Source organism: Schistocerca gregaria, chromosome 4 (assembly GCF_023897955.1).
Source record: "Schistocerca gregaria isolate iqSchGreg1 chromosome 4, iqSchGreg1.2, whole genome shotgun sequence".
NCBI lineage: Eukaryota > Metazoa > Arthropoda > Insecta > Orthoptera > Acrididae > Schistocerca > Schistocerca gregaria.
Genome location: NC_064923.1, coordinates 82954094 through 82975607, shown reverse-complemented (window position 1 = coordinate 82975607; position 21514 = coordinate 82954094). Strand labels below are relative to the sequence as shown.

General features: G+C 42.2%; 1 protein-coding gene across 2 annotated transcripts in view; it reads left to right on the top strand.

Annotated features, from left to right (window-relative positions):
* LOC126266651 (uncharacterized) overlaps positions 1-21514 on the top strand; it is a 60992-nt gene that overhangs the window by 30677 nt on the left and 8801 nt on the right. For both annotated transcript variants that reach the window (XM_049971044.1, XM_049971043.1), the window contains exons 5-7: positions 10768-10996; positions 11882-12037; positions 12125-12320. In XM_049971044.1, the coding sequence (XP_049827001.1) occupies positions 10768-10996; positions 11882-12037; positions 12125-12320 (581 nt within the window). The remainder of the gene's footprint in view (positions 1-10767; positions 10997-11881; positions 12038-12124; positions 12321-21514) is intronic.

The following is a 21514-nucleotide window of genomic DNA, read 5'->3' as shown; positions in this document are numbered from 1 at the left end:
TTCCTCATGTCTAGGGCCTCGCTGCAATAGAGCACTTCCTTTCACGTCAATCACCTACCTTTTATCTTTTAAAACTTCTTTTCCCACAAAGGTACTAAAAATTTTATTCAATTGAATTTGGAGGCATTTGCTGCCTCTATCAATTCCAATCTCATTGGCAGACCTGGAAGCTTTTTTATCTTCTCTCTAACCATACATTTCTTTCAAAGTTTTACTTGGTTTCTTTTCTGTTTGCTCAGTGGACAGATAGTGACATTGGGTACAGGTTATAACCCAGTCATGCTCCATTCGCAACTGCTGCTTCTGTTTCGTACGTTAGACTCTTACATCTGTCCTTGGATTTCTGTGCAAGTTACAGATGACTTTTCCACTCTTGTATTTTATACCAGCTACATTCAGAATGTCAGACTGTACTCGTGTCAATAGTGTCAATAGTGTCAATAGTGTCAATAGTCTAATTGTACAAATGCTATGAATGTGGGTTGCCGTTCTGCACTCTTGTAAAACAATGTGATAAGTATTGCTTGACATGTTCCTGCATATGAAATATGAACCCAACCTGATTCCTTGCCTTCAACTTGATATTTTGCAAACCTGATGTATTGGACTGGTGATTCAGTAATGTTTACACCTGTCAGCACTTATGTTTTTTGGAATTGAATCAAATGACAATATTCTTGTAGTCTCTGGATACTTTGACTGTACCTGTTTTGCATACTGGATGGAATAGTTCTTTTTGTTGTTGGCTCACAAAAGAATCTCATTAATTCTGGGGTATTTTCTTCTCCATGTGTTTTGTTTAGATTTTGTTCTCTCAGTGCTATGTCATTCTTCTCGCATTATCAGATCTTCCGTCTCTCTACTACTGTCCTCTACTACTGTCTCCTTCCCATAATATTGTCTTAGTCTGTTTCCTTTCTGTATCCCTTTCATACAATCCTTTCAGCTTTCCCATCTTACTACTGGTGTGCCCTCTGAGCTCTTGATATTCATACAGTTGCTTATGTTTTCTCCAAAGTTTTCCTTAATATTTCTAATATGCGACTTCTGTTCTTCCTAAAGTTGTGCATTCTTCTACAGTTTTGCCTTTTTCCTATACTCATTCGTGATTTGCCACTTTGCACTTTCAGTTTTTTAGGTGCCTGTATTCCCTTTCTCAACCCCCACCCACCCCAAAAAACCTTGTGATCTTGGAACTTTTTGTGATTATCTCTGTGGTGAGCATAGGATCTTGAGCCATTGTGACATTCCTTCTCTTCCCACCCTGAAATACTGTTCTCTATTTCCTGCTGATCAATGCATGCTCAGTTTGATGTCAACGTAGCTCATATTCCTGTCTCTGCTTTTGGTTACTCAGTTTTACCTTTCTGTAAAATTGCACATCCGTTTTGGTGTGTTTGCGAATTCAAGGTCACCAAGCGCACAACTTGGTAGCCAACAACCCTGTGGGTTGTCAGGTAACTGCAAAGAGGTAGTCCCTGGAGTATGCAGGGAATGAACAGTTATTGCCTGGACTCTCACATTATGAATGACGAGGAGTAGATCTCCATCTTATTTGGGACACGGGGACTCCATACCACACTCTCCATTCCCCCCCCCAGTGGTCCACAACTCTTTTGTGGATGCGTGCGTAGTGAGCATGGGACCCCGAGCTAAGGTGGCCCTCCTTCCTTTTCGGGCTGCATACCTTCCTTTTCCGCATCCTTCCTCTTCCGCATCCTTCCCTATCCCCCATCTTCGCCCCCTCCCCCCACCACAGGCTCTTTCCTTCTCTTTCTCCCCCTCTGGGAGTATGTTTTGTGCCTACGTCCAGAGACAGACGCTTGAAACTGTAATGCATTCTTCGCTTTCTCTGCTTGCACGTCTTCATCCTTCCTCTGTCCTTCTTTTTTCCTTACCTCTTTTCTTTACCCATTTCTCCGCTGCGGCGTTTGAGACCTCTCTTCTTCACTTTTCTTTGTTTTTTCCTCCCTGTGCGTGTCTGAAGGCCGACCCACGCATTTTCATGCGTAGCCGGTGACGAGGTAACTTATAATTCCCCGTCCCAGGTTGATAGGTAGGACACTTATGTACCCCCTGGTAACGACCAGGCCCAGGGAGGGGTGATTACCCGAGATGATACCTTCCGAAAGTGCCGATTGGTCCCTCCATCTGTTTCTCAGGAGGTGTGACCTGAGGTGTGAACAATCACCTAAGGCGGGTGTGCCCTCAGAGAGGGCCTCTGCAAGGGAGGAGCACGCCATCGTAGACGCCGATAACCACTTACGCAGTGGTTTCCCCATCTTCTACTATGTCTGCTCACAAGCGTAAATTCAATGAGTCTCAGCCACAGACAGTTCTTCTTCCATCATTGCCACAGTTCCTTGTTGTTTCTTGGTCTGATGAACATCACAACTTCTCCACGGTCAAACCTTTCATTATTCAGAAAGGTGTCGACACAATTGCAGGTCCTGTAAAGTCTTGTTTCAGATTACGAAATGGCACCTTGTTAGAAACAGTCAGTGCCCTCCAGGCACAAAAATTGCTGCGTACTTCACTGTTACACACCTTCCCTGTCCGGGTGGAAGCGCACCGCACTTTAAATTCCTCATGTGGGGTCGTTTATATACGCTCCCTCGACGGATTGTCTGACGAGGAAATTCAACACTACCTGTCTGACCAGGGCATAACGGCTGTTCACAGTCATGAGAAGTGTTGACTCGAACATCGTTCCAACCCGTACTGTCTTCTTGACATTTGACAGAGTTCAACTCCCATCGAAGGTCAAAGCGGGATATGAGGTAATTTCCATTCGCCCTTACAACCCAAACCCTACGCATCGCTATCGGTGTCAGCAGTTCAATCATACCAGCCAGTCCTGTTCCAATCCGGCCAAATGTATTACGTGTGGCAAGGATGCCCATGAGGGTGCTTGTCCACCTCCATCCCCTCGTTGCATCAACTGTATGGGTGACCACGCTTCTTCCTCTCGAGATTGCCCCATTTTTTTAAAGACGAAAAGCTCATCCAGGAAATCAGAGTTAAGGAAAAGGTGTCGACCTTTGCTGCTCGAAAATTATTCGCCAGTCAAAAGCCCACTGTCCCACTGTGCCTCAGAAAGGAAAATACAGCACTGTTCTTGCCTCTCCTCGGCCAACAAAGGAGGTGGCCACGCAGACTTGGGATCTCACCTTTAGTGACACGGTCGTCAGATCGGCCAGTGCAAAGATCGCCCGTTCAACCTCCCCACTTTCTCCTGCTCACTCTATGGCTCACCCTTCGTCAGGCTCTGCTAAATCTCGATCCCAAAAGTCAAGACACCCGGACTTCCAAAAAAGAGCATACTCGTGAAGATTTTTTTATGTACCCCAACTCCACAACAGTTGGTTCCTCCTTCATCTAAACATTATGGTTCCAAGAAGACTAATAAGAAACCCAGTTCCTCTCCTTCTCCGCCACGGCGTGTCCCATTGACAACACCACCTGGCGGTAACCGCCTCCGGGCGTCTTCTGTGTCGTCGAGGCGTACTGCTTGCGGCTGATCAACCGGCCGATCGCTGGTGGCAGAAGCTGCTCCTGGACAACTTATGGATCAGGATCTTCTGCCTTTGGCTGAGTGCCGTTCCACGCTGTCGGTCGCAAGCTCTGAGCAGTCATTGAGTTGACGGCAACCTTGGTCCCATTATTCCATTTTCTGTCTACCCTATGTCCATTATCCATTTGAATATCCGCAGCATTCGAGCCAATCGGAATGAATTGACGATCCTCTTATGATCCTACTCGCCGGTCATCTTATGTCTTCAGGAAACAAAGCTGTGTCCTCACGATCGCTTTGTTTTCCCCCATTTTCAGTCAGTGCGATTTGATCTCCCCTCTGTTGAAGGCACTCCAGCACATGGAGGACTCATGATTCTTCTCCATGATATTCTCCATTATCACCCAATCCCCTTAAACACTTCCTTCCAAGCAGTCACTGTCTGTCTTTCCCTTTCTGGATACACCTTCTCTCTTGTACTGTATACATTCCATCGTCCACACCAATGGCACGAGCTGATCTTTCATCTTCTTGGTCAGCTTCCACCCCCGTATTTTCTGGTTGGGGACTTAAATGCCCACCACCCGCTTTGGGGATCTCCACATCCTTGTCCGCGTGGCTCACTATTGATAGACTTCTTCCACCAAGCGGATCTTGTTTACCTCAACACTGGGGACCCTACATTTTTGTCTGCCTCTGCGAGAAATTTCTCTCATTTGGACCTTTCGGTCGGTACTGTTCCGCTAGCTCGGCACTTCGAATGGTTCGCCCTTGCCGATACACTCTCGAGTGACCCCTTTCCATGTGTCCTTCGATTGCAGCCACAACTGCCATATATGCGCCCGAGACACTGGAAGTTTGCTCAAGACGAGGACACTGATATTACAGACATTATTCTTACAGCTGCGGAACGTTAAATACCTCGCACCTCCGAATTGCCCCGGCGCCCCCTAGTTCCTTGGTGGAACGAGGCATGCCATGATGCAATACGTGAGCGGCGACATGCTCATCGCGTTTTAAGACGCCATCCTACTTTTGCCAACTGTATCCGCTATAAGCAGTTCCATGCGCGGTGCCGTCGCGTCATCCGCGATAGCAAGAAGGCAAGCTGGGATTTCTTTACTAGCTCATTTAACACCTTGACTCCCTCCTCGGAGGTTTGGAGTCGGATTCGACGTTTATCAAGCATGCCTAGTTTCTCCCTGGTCTCTAGGCTCACTGTCGCGCATGATACATTAGTGGACCCCGTCGCAATTTCTAACTCACTGGGTCAACACTTTGCTGAGATTTCGAGCTCTTCAAATTACCTGCCAGTGTTTGTCCCGGAGAAAAGTGCAGCAGAAGTGCAACCTCTTGCTTTCTCCTCTCAAAAGCGCGAAAGCTACAATGCTGTTTCCTACATGCGGGAACTCCAACATGCACTCTCTTCTTCTTGCTCCTCCGCCCCAGGACCGGATGGTATCCACATCCAAATGTTGCTGCATTTATCATACCATAGTCTGAAGTAGTGAAGGCAGCAGAGGATCAAGTAGGTAAAAAGATGAGGGCTAGTAGACTTCCTTGAGTAACAGAAGAAATATTGAATTTAATTGATGAAAGGAGAAAATATAAAAATGCAGTAAATGAAGCAGGCAAAAAGGAATACAGACGTCTCAAAAATGAGGTCGACAGGAAGTGCAAAATGGCTAAGCAGGGATGGCTAGAGGACAAATGTAAGGATGTAGAGGCTTATCTCACTAGGGGTAACATAGATACTGCCTACAGGAAAATTAAAGAGACCTTTGGAGAAAAGAGAACCACTTGTATGAATATCAAGAGCTCAGATGGAAACCCAGTTCTAAGCAAAGAAGGGAAAGCAGAAAGGTGGAAGGAGTATATAGAAGGTTTATACAAGGGCGATGTGCTTGAGGACAATACTATGGAAATGGAAGAGGATGTAGACGAAGACGAAATGGGAGGTAAGATACTGCGTGAAGAGTTTGACAGAGCACTGAAAGACCTGAGTCGAAGCAAGGCCCTGGGAGTAGACAACATTCCATTAGAACTACTGACAGCCTTGGGAGAGCCAGTCCTGACAAAACTTTTCCATCTGGTGAGCAAGATGTATGAAACAGGCGAAATACCCTCAGACTTAAAGACGAACATAAAAATTTCAATCCCAAAGAAAGCAGGTGTTTACAGATGTGAAAATTACCGAACAATCAGTTTAATAAGCCACAGCTGCAAAATACTAACACGAATTCTTTACAGACGAATGGAAAAACTAGTAGAAGCCTACCTCGGGGAAGATCAGTTTGGATTCCGTAGAAATGTTGGAACACGTGAGGCAATACTGTCCCTACGACTTACCTTAGAAGCTAGATTAAGGAAGGGCAAACCTAGGTTTCTAGCATTTGTAGACTTAGAGAAAGCTTTTGGCAATGTTGACTGGAATACCCTTTCAAATTCTGAAGGTAGCAGGGGTAAAATACAGGGAGCAAAAGGCTATTTACAATTTGTACAGAATCCAGATGGCAGTCATAAGAGTCGATGGACATGAAAGGGAAGCAGTTGTTGGGAAGGGAGTGAGACAGGGTTGTAGTCTCTCCCCGATGTTATTCAATCTGTATATTGAGCAAGCAATGAAGGAAACAAAAGAAAATTTCGAAGTAGGTATTAAAATCCGTGGAGAAGAAATAAAAACTTTCAGGTTCACCGATGACATCGTAATTCTGTCAGAGACAGCAAAGGACTTGGAAGAGCAGTTGAACAGAATGGATAGTGTCTTGAAAGGAGGATATAAGATGAACATCAACAAAAGCAAAACGAGTATAATGGAATGTAGTCAAATTAAACTGGGGTGATGCTGAGGGAATTAGATTAGGTAATGACACTTAAAGCAGTAAAGGAGTTTTGCTATTTGGGGAGCAAAATAACTGATGATGGTCGAAGCAGAGAGAATATAAAATGTAGACTGGCAAATGGCAAGGAAAGCGATTCTGAAGAAGAGAAATTTGTTAACATCGAGTATAGATTTAAGTGTCAGGAAGTCATTTCTGAAAGTATTTGTATGGAGTGTAGCCATGTATGGAAGTGAAACATGGACAATAAATAGTTTGGACAAGAAGAGAATAGAAGCTTTCGAAATGTGGTGCTACAGAAGAATGCTGAAGATTAGGTGGGTAGACCACATAATTAATGAGGAGGTATTGAATAGAATTGGGGAGAAGAGGAGTTTGTGGCTCAACTTGACAAAAAGGATCTGTTGGTAGGACAAGTTCTGAGGCATCAAGGGATCACAAATTTAGCATTGGAGGGCAGCGTGGAGGGTAAAAATCATAGAGGGAGACCAAGAGATGAATACGCTAAGCAGATTCAGAAGGATGTACGTTGCAGTAGGTATTGGGAGATGAAGAAGATTGCACAGGATAGAGTAGCATGGAGAGCTGCATCAAACCAGTCTCACGACTGAAGACGACGACGACGAACAGTCTGCGTTACCTCCTTCGCCTTTATAATCTAATGTCGACCGACAGTACTTTTCCCAGGCGATGGGGGGAAGCTATCGTCGTTTCCGTTCAGAGATCTGGAAAGAACAAACATCTCCCCTCTAGCTATCACCCCATTTCTCTCACGAGTAGTGTATGTAAGGTTTTAGAGCGTATGGTGAATTGCCGTTTAGCTTGGTGGCTGGAGTCCCGGAGTCTTTTAACACCTGCCCAATGCGGTTTCCAAAAGCATCGTTCTGCAGTCGCTCTCTCCACTTATATTATGAACAATTTTCTCTGGAAACGCCAAACAGTAGCAATATTTTTTGATCTGGAGAGAGCTTAAGATACCTGTTGGAGGTCAGGCATCCTCCACACACTGCTCTCTTGGGGCTTCCGCGGTCGGTTGCCCCTTTTTCTTTGCAAATTTATGGCAGAGTGCACATTTAAAGTGTGGGTGAATACTACTCTCTCCCAAGAAAACGGGGTACCCCAGGGCTCCGTGCTAAGTGTTGTACTGTTTGCCATTGCCATAAATCCAATTATGTATTGTCTCCTTCCTGATGTCTCAGGCTCCCTCTTTGTGGACGATTTTGCGATCTACTAAAGCTCTCAACGGACCAGCATTCTTGAACGTCGTCTTCAAGGCTGTCTCGATCGCCTCCACTCTTGGAGCATCAAAACAGGCTTTCGCTTTTCTCCCAGTAAGACCGTCTGTGTTAATTTTTGGCGTTGTACGGAGTTTCTTCCACCTTCCTTACTTCTAGGACCTGTCTACCTTCCGTTTTCAGACGTCGCAAAATTCTTGGGTCTTATGTTTGACAGAAGACTGTGCTGGTTCTCCCACGTTTCCTATCTTTCGGCTCGCTGTCTGCGATCCCTCAACACCCTCCGGGTCCTGAATGGTACCTCCTGGGGAGCGGACAGAGTGGTCCTTCTGCACCTCTATTGCACCTTAGTGTGATCGAAATTGTACTATGGAAGTATAGTCTACTCCTCTACTCCTCTGCTCGGCTGTCTGTTCTTTGGTCTCTCAACTCTATCCACCACTGTGGATTACGTTTGGTGTCTGGAGATTTTTACACCAGCCCTGTGGAAAACCTTTATGCTGAGACTGCTGAACCTCCACTGTCCAATGGGCGAGCTGTCCTAAGTCGTTATGCTAGCCATTTGTCTTCCATCCTTCTAATCCAGCCCATGACATTTTTTTCGACGCCTCCTTGGATTTAGGGTATGCAGGCCACCCTTCCTTCCTACTACCACCGGGAGTCTGCTTCTGTCAACTGTTCCATTCTCTTTCCTTCCGCTTTCCTAAAACTTTCTTGACAACTTGGGGTACAGCACCACCTTGGCTCCGTCCCCGGACCTGTCTGCTCCGTGACCTTTGTCAGTTTCCCAAGGATGGTACACCCTTCACTTGTTTATCGTCGGGCATTTTCTGCTCTGTGCACAAATGAAGAAAGCCACATTTATTTACACTGATGGCTCAAAAACATCATTTGGTGTAGGGAGTGTGCCTATATTGTTGGCAACACCCCAAATTGATTTCGGCTTCCCAACCACTGTTCGGTTTATACTGCGGAGCTTTACGCTGTTCTCCAGCCTGTCCACTACATTCTTCGCCATCAGTGGATACAGTATGTTATCTGTTCAGATTCTCTCAGCTATCTCCACAGTCTCCAAGCTCTCTACTCTGTCCACCCTCTGGCCCACTGGTTTCAGGACTGCCTACGCTTGCTCCACTTGGGGGGTGTCTGGTGGCGTTTCTCTGGATCCCATGACACGTTGGTATCTGTGGAAATGGGGCGGCCGATGTAGTGGCCAAGGCTGCAGTCTCTCTACTTCGGCCAGCTATTCGCACGATTCCCTTCACCGATCTGCGGAGTGTTTTATGTCGTCGTGTTGTTCTTTTATGGCACGCACATTGGTCAACACTTCCCCATAATAAATTGCTGGACGTGAAAGCTCTTCCCTGTGCTTGGACCTCTTCCTCCTGAACGCATCGTCGGAAGGAGGTAATTTTAACTAGACTCCAGATAGGGCACTGTTTTTTTAGCCATCGACATCTTTTAAGCGGCGATCCTCCCCCACTTTGTCCCCATTGCTCTCAGCTGTGGACGGTAAGACACCTTTTACTTGAGTGCCCCTATTTTACTCCGTTACGCGCCCATCTACAGCTGTTGCCTGATATATCGTCCATTTTAGCAGATGACATGCGCTCAGCCGAACGCATTCTCGAGTTTATTAGTGCCAGTGAGATGTCGTCAGTCATTTGAAGCTATTTTTGGGAACAATCAACCCCTTTCTGTAGTGGTTTTTTAAGCTTTCCTTCTGCTTATAGTTTCTCCAATTTTTTGAGTTTTGTTCCCATTGCTGCTGGTTTTCATTTTCGTTTTTCACCTTTTCCTAAGTCACAGACCGGGTGCTAATGACCGTAGCAGTTTTGCGCCCTAAAACAAAAAAAAAAACAAAAACAAAAAACTCTCCATTCCAGATTGCCATTGCTTAGGCTGTATGGCTTCCACGGGAGAGCCTCAGTTGAAGTGGGCAGCCAATCACAACCAGGAGAATAAAGATTAATGGCACTGGTGGCCCTATGGCTATAGCTGTCTCATCAGATTGATTCACGTATTTCAATACAGGATACACTCAAACATTTCTGTCATGAACTAAGAATCAAGATAATGGATCTGTCCAGCAGGGAGACTGTGCCTCAGTTCCCACCTGCATCAGGACTGATGGCGCCAGAAGGATCCATGGGTTTGTTGGGGTCTTGAAAGCACCATTAGGCTGGTAATGGAGCTCCCCAGGCAAATAGGCCGGTTGGGAAAGAATGCCAGTGTGCAGCCTGTATGCTTGCCAGTAGGTCTTCTCCAAGATTTGGAGGAGACCCTGCTGGCAGATAGTGAACCCACAGGGTGTAGCTGGCTGCAGATAGCAGTAATGACGGCGTGAATGACACTTGCCACATGGATTCCTAGAGATGGTTGGTGAAACAGTTGAAGACTAGAAATGATAGTGGTCATGTGGTTTGGAGATGAGCGGAAGAGCTCAACCAGTGTCGCGAATGATTCTGCATCTATTTTGGATGCGAAATTTCTTAGCATCTGCTGTTGAGTGGAAAATTGTAGGGCCTCCCTCAGTAGGTTGGCCGTGCACTACACACAGAAAGTGGCTACTAGGATACCAGAAATACATGGAAGTATTTCAGCTAGAGGAACCCCTCCTTGGGGATAGTGTGTGGGTGCATGTACGCCTGTCAACAATGAAGAGAGATCATCTGCAATACTCTGAGAAGACCTTTGAGCTTCATCCGTTTAGTGTTTCTTTGGGCAGGCTATTTTTGGCTCCTGAGATATGAGGATGAAAAAGAGTACAATTCAAACAGTGTTAAAAGTTCATAATTTAGGTCTTCGAAAGTTTCCTTAACCATTTTTTTATCCTAAAGGGGTCGCTTAGATAAAGTGAAGGTTAACGGCTGGCCGATCTCTCTGTCCTGTCCCAGTAGAGTGCCTCTCTCTCTCTCTCTCTCTCTCTCTCTCTCTCTCTCTCTCTCTCTCTTATCCTTTTAAATAAATAAAAATGAGCACGCAAGGAGTAAACAGTTTGATATAGATGTAAAATTGTTGCTGCTTTAAATTGTATATTCAAGTTACAGAATGAGCACGGATTTTGAATAACTGCTTAGTTGCCTTATATCACCAATTTCCATTGTGTTAATGTGTAGGTTCAAGATGTTACGTGATACCTCTGTATTCATCAGATAATTTGAAAAATTGTCTGCAGGTCATAAGACAGATAAATCACGAACAATTTACATTAGAGGAAACAAGTTTATTATGGATGCAAAGGGAAAAACATTGAGGCAAGTTCCTCAGAATACGAATAATAATTGTCCAAAAGATGGAAAACCTTTGCCATTGAAGAGAGTTTACATTGGTGGAGTAACGTTTGTGCAAAAATCATCCAGCCTTTTGGTGAGAACAAATACACATACAGCAAGGAGTATTGTGAAGTAAGTTTTATTCGCATTAATTATAGCCTTTGTATTATTTGATGCAATATTGATACTGCACCATAGGTACATTATAACTTATGTTCTTTATAATATTAGTGTTAGTTTTACAGTGATATGGTTCATTTTATGTTCTTTATTGCATGCTAGCTATGAGACAGGAGGAAGAATTTGCTGAATAATCTTAAAAATCAAGACACATCTTCTTTAACACATCATTTAGTTCAGCTATACTGTTTCAAAGAGTGGATATTTTCAAAATTATGGGAAACTTTATTTGCTGTGATTTTTTCATAGCAAGTGTTTATATAACATATAAAGAAAAAAGGGAAAATTCATTCAGAAATTTACTAAATTGTAAGGCAGAAGGGCTAGCCATTTCTTACATTCAGACCACGTGCCTGCCAGTAGCCTACATTCAATACAAAAACATATAAAGTAAACATAACTCCTAGCTTACAGAACTACAGGTACTTTCTTCCAAATGAAAAATTAAAGGAGGGGGGTTAGAGGAATTGGGGGGGGGGGGGGGGGGGAAGGTGTTACAGGCAGGTCACTCAGAACAAAGGTGAAGACAGTTCCTCCCTTCTTCACATACCTTGGATCAATTTTAATCTGGATTAATTATGTAATTATAATTTCTCTACTCACATTCCATGTGTAGTAGCCTCTTGTCTAGAGTTCCACTGTTGCTGCTAGAATGGTTTCAACTTTGAACTGTAATCATTGTTCTTCATTGTGCAGACCTTTGTATCAAAAGTTCAGTAAAATGCTGAGTAGTGTTGTCTCTGTTATTTGGTTCATAATTATTTGCAATTATCTAAAGAAACATAGCTTTGTAACAAACTAACTACAAAAGTGTTATTGATACTATCTTGATTTCAGCCATGCCAAAAATAAAAGCATTGCAATGCTTACTAACAAACTGAGAAAAATTAATCAACCTTGTGCGTTTTATCGTCGATTCGGTAAATGTCCAAGAAAAGACAAAGGAATGTGTCAACTTGTCCATGATCCAAAACAGATTGCTGTTTGTAAGAGGTAAATTATCATTCTTTCTTCTGCAGAATTTAAGTAATGATGCTTCAGCAAGAATAAAAGAAAGGATTTCATGCTTTTTCTTAATAGGTTTCTTCAGGGAGAATGTAGCATAGACAACTGCCCCCTGTCACATCAGATTGTCCCAGAAAAAATGCCAACATGCAAATATTTTTTAGAAGGGTGTTGCACTCGTGAAAATTGTCCATACCTACATGTTAAACTTAATTCCAAAGCAGTTATATGTGAGAGTTTTCTGCAAGGTTATTGTGCAGAAGGATCAAAGGTGAGTGTTAATAATCACTATATTTTAAAACTATATTCATACTGTTAAATCTCTAGTTTCTGTGGTTTTTGCACTTAATTCCAGATTTTTTGTTTTGTTTATAATTTGCTGTCAGGGTTCGTGAAAGCTCTTTAAAGCATGCTGATCTCTAAAAATATTTCTGTGCTGTGATAATTTGACTGTTTGTGCCAAGCCTTTATATTTATTGAATATTCAAACTGCAATGTACTTGATGGACAGGAGTAAATTTTTTTACGAACACTGCTATAGTTTGTTTCCACTGATTAGGAATCTTCATACTTGAGTGAATTGTGAAGAATGCTTTCCATATAACATATGGGTTGTGCAGGAAGTACTTTTCTATACTACAAGAAAGACTGCATGTCCATTATTGTGAAATGCGGAAATGGATTTCTGAAAGCAGGGCATGTTACAAGCAACAAGTGGCACATCTCAATTATACATAATGTCATTGTGATATTGGCTGAAGATAATTTGGCTGTTAAACTGAAAAAATAGGTATGCTGTCTTTTTCATTCAACAGAACATAGCAAAAATTGAAATTAAAGTGAACCCTTGTAGGCTGAACGCCACGAACAGGCAGATAAGGTTGATGGTGCTTGCTATTATCAAACATTGCCAAAATGTTCATTGTGAGGAGCTCTCTGGGCAACTGCCTCTCATCAACCATTCAATATAAAACATTTTTTCATACATGGTTTGCCAGTCTTTCAGCAGTCTCAGTGTACCTTGTGGCATTCTCATTCAGTGTTTGATTAATGGGCTCAGCAGAGATTACTCTTTTAAGTTGTGTGTTTCATGTTACATTACCACTGAATGTGTGGCAATTACAAGTTGGGGTCTGATAACACAGCCTGTGAAACTCTTTGAATACATTAAACTATACAAGGAGACTGCCTACACTATGCTTGTCTGTCCTCTTTTAGAATACTGCTGCCTGGTGTGGTATCCTTACCAGATAGGATTGATAGGATTGACTGAGTACATCGAAAAAGTTCTAAAGGGGGCAGCATGTTTTGTATTATCGTGAAATAGGGGAGATAGTGTTGTTGAAATGATACAGGATTTGGGATGGGCATCATTAAAACAAAGGCATTTTCATTGCAGAGCAATCTTCTCACAAAATTCCAGTCACCGACTTTCTATTTTGTGACGCCGACCTGCATAGGGAGAAATGATCGCCATGATAAAATAAGGGAAATCAGAGCTCATACAGAAAGATACAGGTGTTCTGTTCTTTCCACACGCTATACAAGATTGGAATAATAGAGAATTATGAAGGTGGTTGGTGAACCCTGTGTTGGACACTTAAATGTGATTTGCAGAGTATTCATGTAGGTGTATATGTAGATGTAGATGAAAATCTAATTAGTGGCTTAATAAGTGAGGGGTGCCATTGGATTCATTAATACATGGGTAGCAAAAATAGTGTCAAATCTTGGAATGTAATAGAGCTATGGCATGAAAGCCAATAGTGTATCTAGTCTCGAAGTTTAGTTACAAACATCTTAAAACTTAATAAGTTTTCAAAAAATCGAAACACGTTTCCAGAAAAAGAGAAGATTCTGCCAGTTATCTGAATTTTTCTTTTTTTCCCATTACATGTCATTACTGTAACTTCAGTTAGCCACGTCTTTTAATTAATGATGTTCTAATAAAACTATGTATCCTATTGAATCAGCACATTCAAATTATAAGGATAACAAATTTGTGTGAGGTAGTACAGTTAATCACTTGAAATATTTCTCTGTCACATACCATGCAGGTAACTGAATTGAAACTAGAATAAAAATTAGAATAAAAAGTTAATTGTTAATGGGAATAGAAAATACAAGATAGGATGATTTCGTAGTATTATGTCACATAGTGTGTTGGGTTAAACTGAATTTGTCAGAGTGTGAGGTGTCCAATCCAGACGCACAAAGCGATTCTGTTGTAGGTATTCAACCAGGTCTGCAGCTCCAGTCATTAATATGCATCTTCTGGTGACCAAGTTCCAAATACACATGAAACAAATTCATATTCCATTGCAAGATTGCCACTGGTGTAGACCAGACATTTATTTTGTGTGAAAGCGAACTTAACATTGTTCTAAGAAGGAACTGTGGCGATACCATAAGGATCCTTTTTCACAGCATTAATAGGGTTGCAATGTGTTCAGGCAGCAAGCCACACGTACAGACAGATGAACTCACTTCAAAGGCTGAAGCATGACTAATCTGTGAATTAGGATCTACTCAACAGCAGGAGATGTATGATTTGGGTGTGAATCCTTGTAACCAGTGTAGGTGCTGTTCTAGTTGGAACCCATCTGCCAGTTTGGCAAGGTATCAGGCCTGGCACTGTGTTGACATTGCCCGTACTGTTGTGGTACCGTATCTGTGGTCATGAACTGATGCTGTGTGTAACATTTAAACACTGGCCCCTCCTCAAATATGCAAGTGATCAGGCCATGTATAATATCCAAATATTTGCTGTGCACCAAAAACAAACAACAAATCATTGCCACTTCGTAAGACTTTAGGCTGTTGCATTCAAACTAAGTGATCTTGTATTGGTGGTCCATCCAGGTCCCATCTTGCCCAGCTGTAGTTAGTTCCACATAAAGTTGCCATGTTTTTTAATGGAAGATTATCTTAATTTATGGACATTGGTGTTCTTCTATGTTATGTGATAAACATTAACAGCTTCTTTGGGGTTTTCTTTTCAATTTCTGAATGCTCTCTTCCTTTGGCCCATCTCTCTCTCCCTCCCTTTCATGTTCCAATGTTTTTATTAGTATAGACTTCCAGTATTAATGCTGATCGGTTCTTTGTAATTTTTATGTACCAACCTTTTTAGTTGCAGGATGTCTACCACAGGGATGGGTACTTTGAAGATTTTTATCTAGAGTACGTCATCACAACACAGGGACCTGTTATAATGCAATTAGGTGTAACTGATGTCATTTTATAGTGGTAATAGTTCTCTTAATTTAAAAAAGAAATGTGCACTACCACTCATCTCCACAGAATTAGCTACCAGATGACGGTTAAAAGCCGCCTGATGTCATTCTGTCCTACATTACAATCCTCTTGGATATTTGACTGACTGCTATGTGGGCAACAGGTTTAGAGGAGTCTTAGAAGAATAGTATTTTTTTTTTTAAGTGATGGCTACATGGGCTTCTGTGGTAGATTAAATTTTTGTGGACTGGTGCTTATTCCAGTCATTTAGGTATTGCTGACCCATTTCAGAATGTCGTGGCTTGATAGGTAGTGAGCAGCTATTCTCATCATTGCTGCCCTCAACCCCATTCAAAATAGCTTTTGGGGAAACTGACATGCCTGCATGCAGTTGTTGACTGTAATATGCTAAACAGAGTGTAAAAATTTAGACAATAGTAACAGTAGTAAAATTGGACATTAGTAGTTGGAAACGACCAAGTTAACAAGATAACTTAGCAAAAAAATTAAAGTTCCTTTGTGGGTGAGTTAAAAAGAAATTAGTTTTATGACAGCAATGGTTGGGTTCACGATATTAACAAGGCTGACAAGTTTACAGAAGATAAAACAGAAGTCTGTTAAAATGAGTGGTTCCTGTGTAAGAAAAAAATGACTTATAATTGAACATTGGTGTTAATGCTTTGTTTTTCAACAGTTTCTTAGTATAGTTGATAGTCATGAGTATTATCACTACCGTAAACTCCCTCTTCCAAATTTTTAGCTCTTTTTGGAATCCACAGTTCAGTGTCAGTTTTTAACTGAGGGGCAATTGAGGAACAATCATGTGTCATCAGATCAAAACCTGTCTTTGAATATGGATAAGTCTTTCTCTTACTGGCTAGTTGGAACAATTTATGCTCTTGCTGGTCATATGTAAATAGACCTACACAAGGAAGAAATAGTATTGTTCACACAAGTGGTACATTAGTGTGAGACATCAAAATCATTCCTTTACTGCTTAAAACATATTCATATTGTTTTCTATGAGCCAGTTAAAAAACTAGGTGTTTCTTGTCTTATGGTGGAGCACAATGGACAACCAGCTTTTCTCCCTCACAGAGTTAGTTTGCATTGTCAGTAGCTCGTCGTACTGTGCCCAGTTGTACAGCATGTCAAAACAGTTGATCAGCTCTTTAATGATGTTTGGATGAAGGAGACTTTCCCAACTTGTGGGAAGAATATATTGTAATTATGATTTTTTTAAACTGCAGAAGGAATTGGGTAGGAAAGACTGGAGAATGTGGTCAATTAGCACCTAGTGTGGGTTCTTGAAACTAGGTCACTACTTTCACTCCCATTGATAGTTCAGGAGGCTTCACTCCACACTCGATAACCTGACTCTGCTTGAAATGGTCATTCAGCAAGCTTTCCTGCATACGTAACTCCTTGTTTGTGTATTCCTAGATTTGACGGCAGGCATAATATTTTGTTGCAGCTTTATGCATGGGCTTTCTGTGGACGTCTTCGAGCATTCATACAGTCCTTCCTATCAGAAAGATCTTGTCCCTCAAGGTAGTGTTTAAAGTGTAATGGGATCGACAGTATTATATCCACAGTAATGAGTTCTGTAATGTGTTCTTTGTTTGTGGATGACTTCTCCATCTTCTGTGTCTTGTCTCATCCAGCTTTGAAGTGACTCTTAGGCAATTGTAGTTGGCAATTAGGCAGTTGGAGGAATAAGCAAAACCAGTGGTTTTAAATTCTCTTTGGAGAACACTGAAAGTCTTGTTTTTATTTACTCCTGCTCTTTATATCTTTTTAGAACTGGGGGATACCATTCCTGCTTTTAAGTAAATGGTGAAATATCTGTGCCTGACTTTTAATGAGAGGCTAATATTGCTGTCTCACCTTAAAAAACTAAAACTGAGATGCCTCAAGGTTTTAAACATCATTAAATGCATCAGTCATGCCTTGGAGCCAATAGGGCATATCTTCTCCAACTTTATTAAGCCTTTGAGTTACCCTGGCTTGAATATGGATGACAACTATATGGATCAGGAAGGCCTTTCTATCTCAAAATGCTGTATGTGGTTCACCACAAGGGTATTAGGCTGTCAACAGGAACTTATCACATGAGTCAAGTTAATAGCTTGAGTGCTGAGGCTGGTGGGCCTCCACAGTTCACTGCCACCAACTCACGCGGGCATGCAGGACCCGTTCTGTTCCAGAAGAGACAGCATCCATCTCTTATCCAGCCACTGCTGTAATGTTCTGTAACTGTACATGGGTGACAAAACCACTCAGGATATCTGAGGGAGAGCCTTGAGTTGGTATAGGTGGGAAGGCAGTCAGGTCCAAAGCCAGAGTAGAGTAAGGAATCTCTGGGTACCAAAGAGGCCTAATAAAATGAGAACTATACCCTCAGGATATATTTTTAAATTTTAAGTTTAATGAGATTTTAAATTGCTATTCAGATTTTATTAGTGTTTACACAGATGGAGGATTTTATATCTGCTCCATTGTGTTCTTGGGCATTATCATTAAGATAAGCCTTCCAGAACAGCTTTCAGCTTACTGTGTGGAACTGTTAGCTATGCTGAGGGCACTGGAGCAGATGAGATTCCATTGTGGCAAGAAATTCATTGATTTGGATTTCCAAAGTGTCCTCAATGCTTTTGGTCAGATGTACCCAACAGATTGAATGTTGCAGAAAGTGCAGAATTCTCTCATTTTCTTGTAAAGGTAGGAAAAAGAAATAATTTTATGCTGGATTTCAGGGCACTTAGAGGTCCTGGGAAATGACCTTCAAGATGTAGCTGCCAATGAGGTTTGTTCCCTTCCACATCCTGCTTGTCCTGTTTAGTCCTCCTGCATGCTATTACCATATATGTCACTCAGAAGACCATCTGTCGGTAGGAGACTCAGTGGCTGGAAGTAAATAAAAAACAAGCTGTGGTCAGTGAAACCCTGAGTGCAACTATGGCTTACCTCCTTCCAACCACAATAAGCTGAAGAAGTAGCCTTCGCAAGGCTTAAAAGTGGGGCATTGCCCATTGACACATGGCTTTCTGTTATGTCAAGAGATGTCAGATGTGGAACAATTGTCAATACAACATGTGTTTTATCATGATCCAAGAACATACCTGGATCTCCTGTAGGACTTAACCCTCTATTTTAACTGATGAAGAGGCAAGGGTGATTAATATTTTAAGACTCTGTGTGATTTTGGTACTACTTCCCAAAATGTTGAGTTCAAGATTTCAGTGGCTTTTGTCACCCATTATATCTACGAAGTCATCCAGCCACAGTAATCAGTCTGCTTCCTAACAGTGTATATGTAGGTATTTTTACTTTGATTTTATCTAGTTACTCTAGTTTGTCTGACTTTATGGGTGATTTTTTTAATGGATCTTGCAATGTCACAATTGTATTTTGAGTTCTTGTGTTGATGCAATTGAGTTTTCAAATTTATTGTTAATGTTTTATTAGATTTTCACCACCCTCATCTCTCTATTCTATGCAAGGGCATGCATGACCTCACCATTTAGGGTCCTAAACCACTAATAATAATAATATAATAATAATAATAATAATAATAATAATAAAGCAGAATGACATATCTGTAGTAAATTGTTAGGTCACTGCCACTGAACAGATAGTTTAATGAAACATGTCATTGCATAAACACACAGTTTTAGATGTAAAATTTTGTTGCACTCACATGTCACATGAAAGTAAATACTCTAATTTATTTTGTGCTCTGGTTAGCAAGGGTTTGAGGAGGATAACTGCTTATGTTTCATTGCTGTTGAGGATTTTCATATTATGGTATTTGGACTAGCCGGTATTATTTGAACATTATTATTCTCATACTGTATTAGTAAGGTGGCACAGGGAAGGACAGAAGTCCAAATCCTTGTGTAAACATCCAGATTTCAGTTTTCTGTGATTGCTCCAAATCATTTTAAATGAATGGTGAGGCAGTTAATTTGAGAGGATTAAGTTGATATCCTTTCACAGTTTGGGCTTCACACTCACTGATGACTTCATTGTCAACAGTCAAGTAAAAATTAAGGGAATGATACTCATGATTGCAGTATGTGTTTTGAATAGATGCTATTTTTCACTTTTGGGGGTTAGTTTCCTTTGAAGAATCCTATTCTAGATTTCTGAAGTCCTTGAAATTATTAACTTTCTGTGTTAAATCTTTTTGAGCCACAGTTCAGTGTCAATGAATCACAGCTACAAAAGACTTAATAAAGAACTGAGTTTTGTTTCTTGTGGAAGAGTTGTGTAGCATAAGTTTGGGGAGGTGGAGGGCTTGTCCAAAATGAGATCTGAGTCAGCCTTGATCAAAACGGCATCCTCTGCCCAGTCATGGTGTTACTTGTTTGTGACAAGCTGGGGGAAGTTTCTGTAACCATCAAGCCCCATAAGAGCTTAAATATGGTCCAGGATATCATAATTCACATGGACCTTCTTTTGCAGTCTGACGATGAGCTGTGCGCCAATTTAGAACGGTGAGGTGTAAAATTCATTCGGCGTGTCCACCGATGTCTGAGGGCTAATCAGTTTTCCACCGGTGCCTTCATCTTGGCCTTAAAGGGTGATACATTACCCGAGAAGGTCAAGGTGATGGTCTACAGCTGTGATGTAAAACCCTATATCCCTTCCCCAATGGGGTCCTTTAAATGTTGGAAGTTTGGTCATATGTCTTCCTGCTGTACTTCCAGTGTCACATTTCAAGATTGCAGATGCCCATCACCCCTCATCTGTGTCAACTGTGGAGAACACCATTCGTCTTGCTTGCCAGACCGCAGGATTCTCCAGAAAGAAAGGAAAATCATGGAGTACAAGACCCTAGACAGACTGACCTACACTGAGGCTAAGAGGAAATTTGATAGCCTACATCCTGTATGCACGACAGCATGTTACGCCCCTTACACTGCCACTACAACAGTTGTAGCCCCATCAGCTCTGTCAACCCCATTCATGTGGTCTACTAGCTCCATGTCAGGGCGGCTTCCGCCAGGATTGCTCTACCACTGATAATGTTGTGTCCCTAGAGTCTGCCATCTGATCCAAGTTTGTGTCTCCCATATCCAGGAGAATGGGGTCCCGCAGGGATCTGTATTGTGTGTGTGTGTGTTTATTTTTAGTGGCCATTACTGGTCTAGCAGCAGCTGTAGGACCTTTCACATGGCCCCAAGGACACAGTTAAACCCGCGGATCTCCGCTGCCACTTCTTCTCGATTCTTTACAAGTACCGAGGCCATGAAGTGGTTTACACCGAGGGCTTTGATGGCTGATGCTCATGTCAGCTTTTTACATGTTCATGGAGGAGATATTGAACAGCATTCCTTATGGCATGCTGTGTTTTCACTGCCAAGCTGGTGGCTACATCTCATGTTCTTGAGCTCTGTTCATGCCCAGGGAGGTGTTTATTCTGTGTACTGATTCCTTGAGCGGCCTACAAGCTCTCGATCAGTGCTACCCTCATCATCCCTTGATAGCAACCATCCAGGAGACCATCTATGCCCTGGAACAGTCTGGTCATTCAGTGGTGTTTGTCTTGACCCCAGGTCACGTTGAAATCCCAGGCAACGAACTTCAGGGCAGGCTGGCCAAACACTGTATGCGGAAACCCCTAATGGAGATTGGCTTCTCTGCAACTGACCTGTGTTCAGTACTACGCCACAAGGTTTTGCTGCTTCGGAAGAAGAAATGGCATAACCTCAGCACACACAACAAGCTGGGTGCCATTAAGGATTCTACGAATGTGTGGCAGTCCTCCATGTGACGTCTCGCAGGGACTCATTGGTTCTCTGCTGGCTCCACATTGGCCACGCTTGGGTGCCGTGATGACCCATCTCAGTGTTGGTGCGGCGCCAGGCTGACAGTGGCCCATATCTGGGTGAGCTGTCCTCCTTTGGCTGCCCTGTGACGGACTTTTCAGTTACTGGACTCATTGCCATTAATTGTAGCTGACAGCACCTCATCAGCTAATTTAGTTTTAAGTTTTATATACATCAGTGGGTTTTTATAATTATAAGTTTTAATGTTTGTCCTTTGTCCCTTTGTGTTCTCCACTCTAATGCTTTTAGGGTGGGTGTTTTAATGTGGCTGGCTTTTCCTTTTTATTCTTGTGGTCGGCCAGCCACGATCATCTGCTCTCTTGTTTTTACTCCTTCTACCTGTTTCTTGCTTCTCTGTATGGTTTTCTTTTCCTGTTTCTGTTCATAGTAGCAT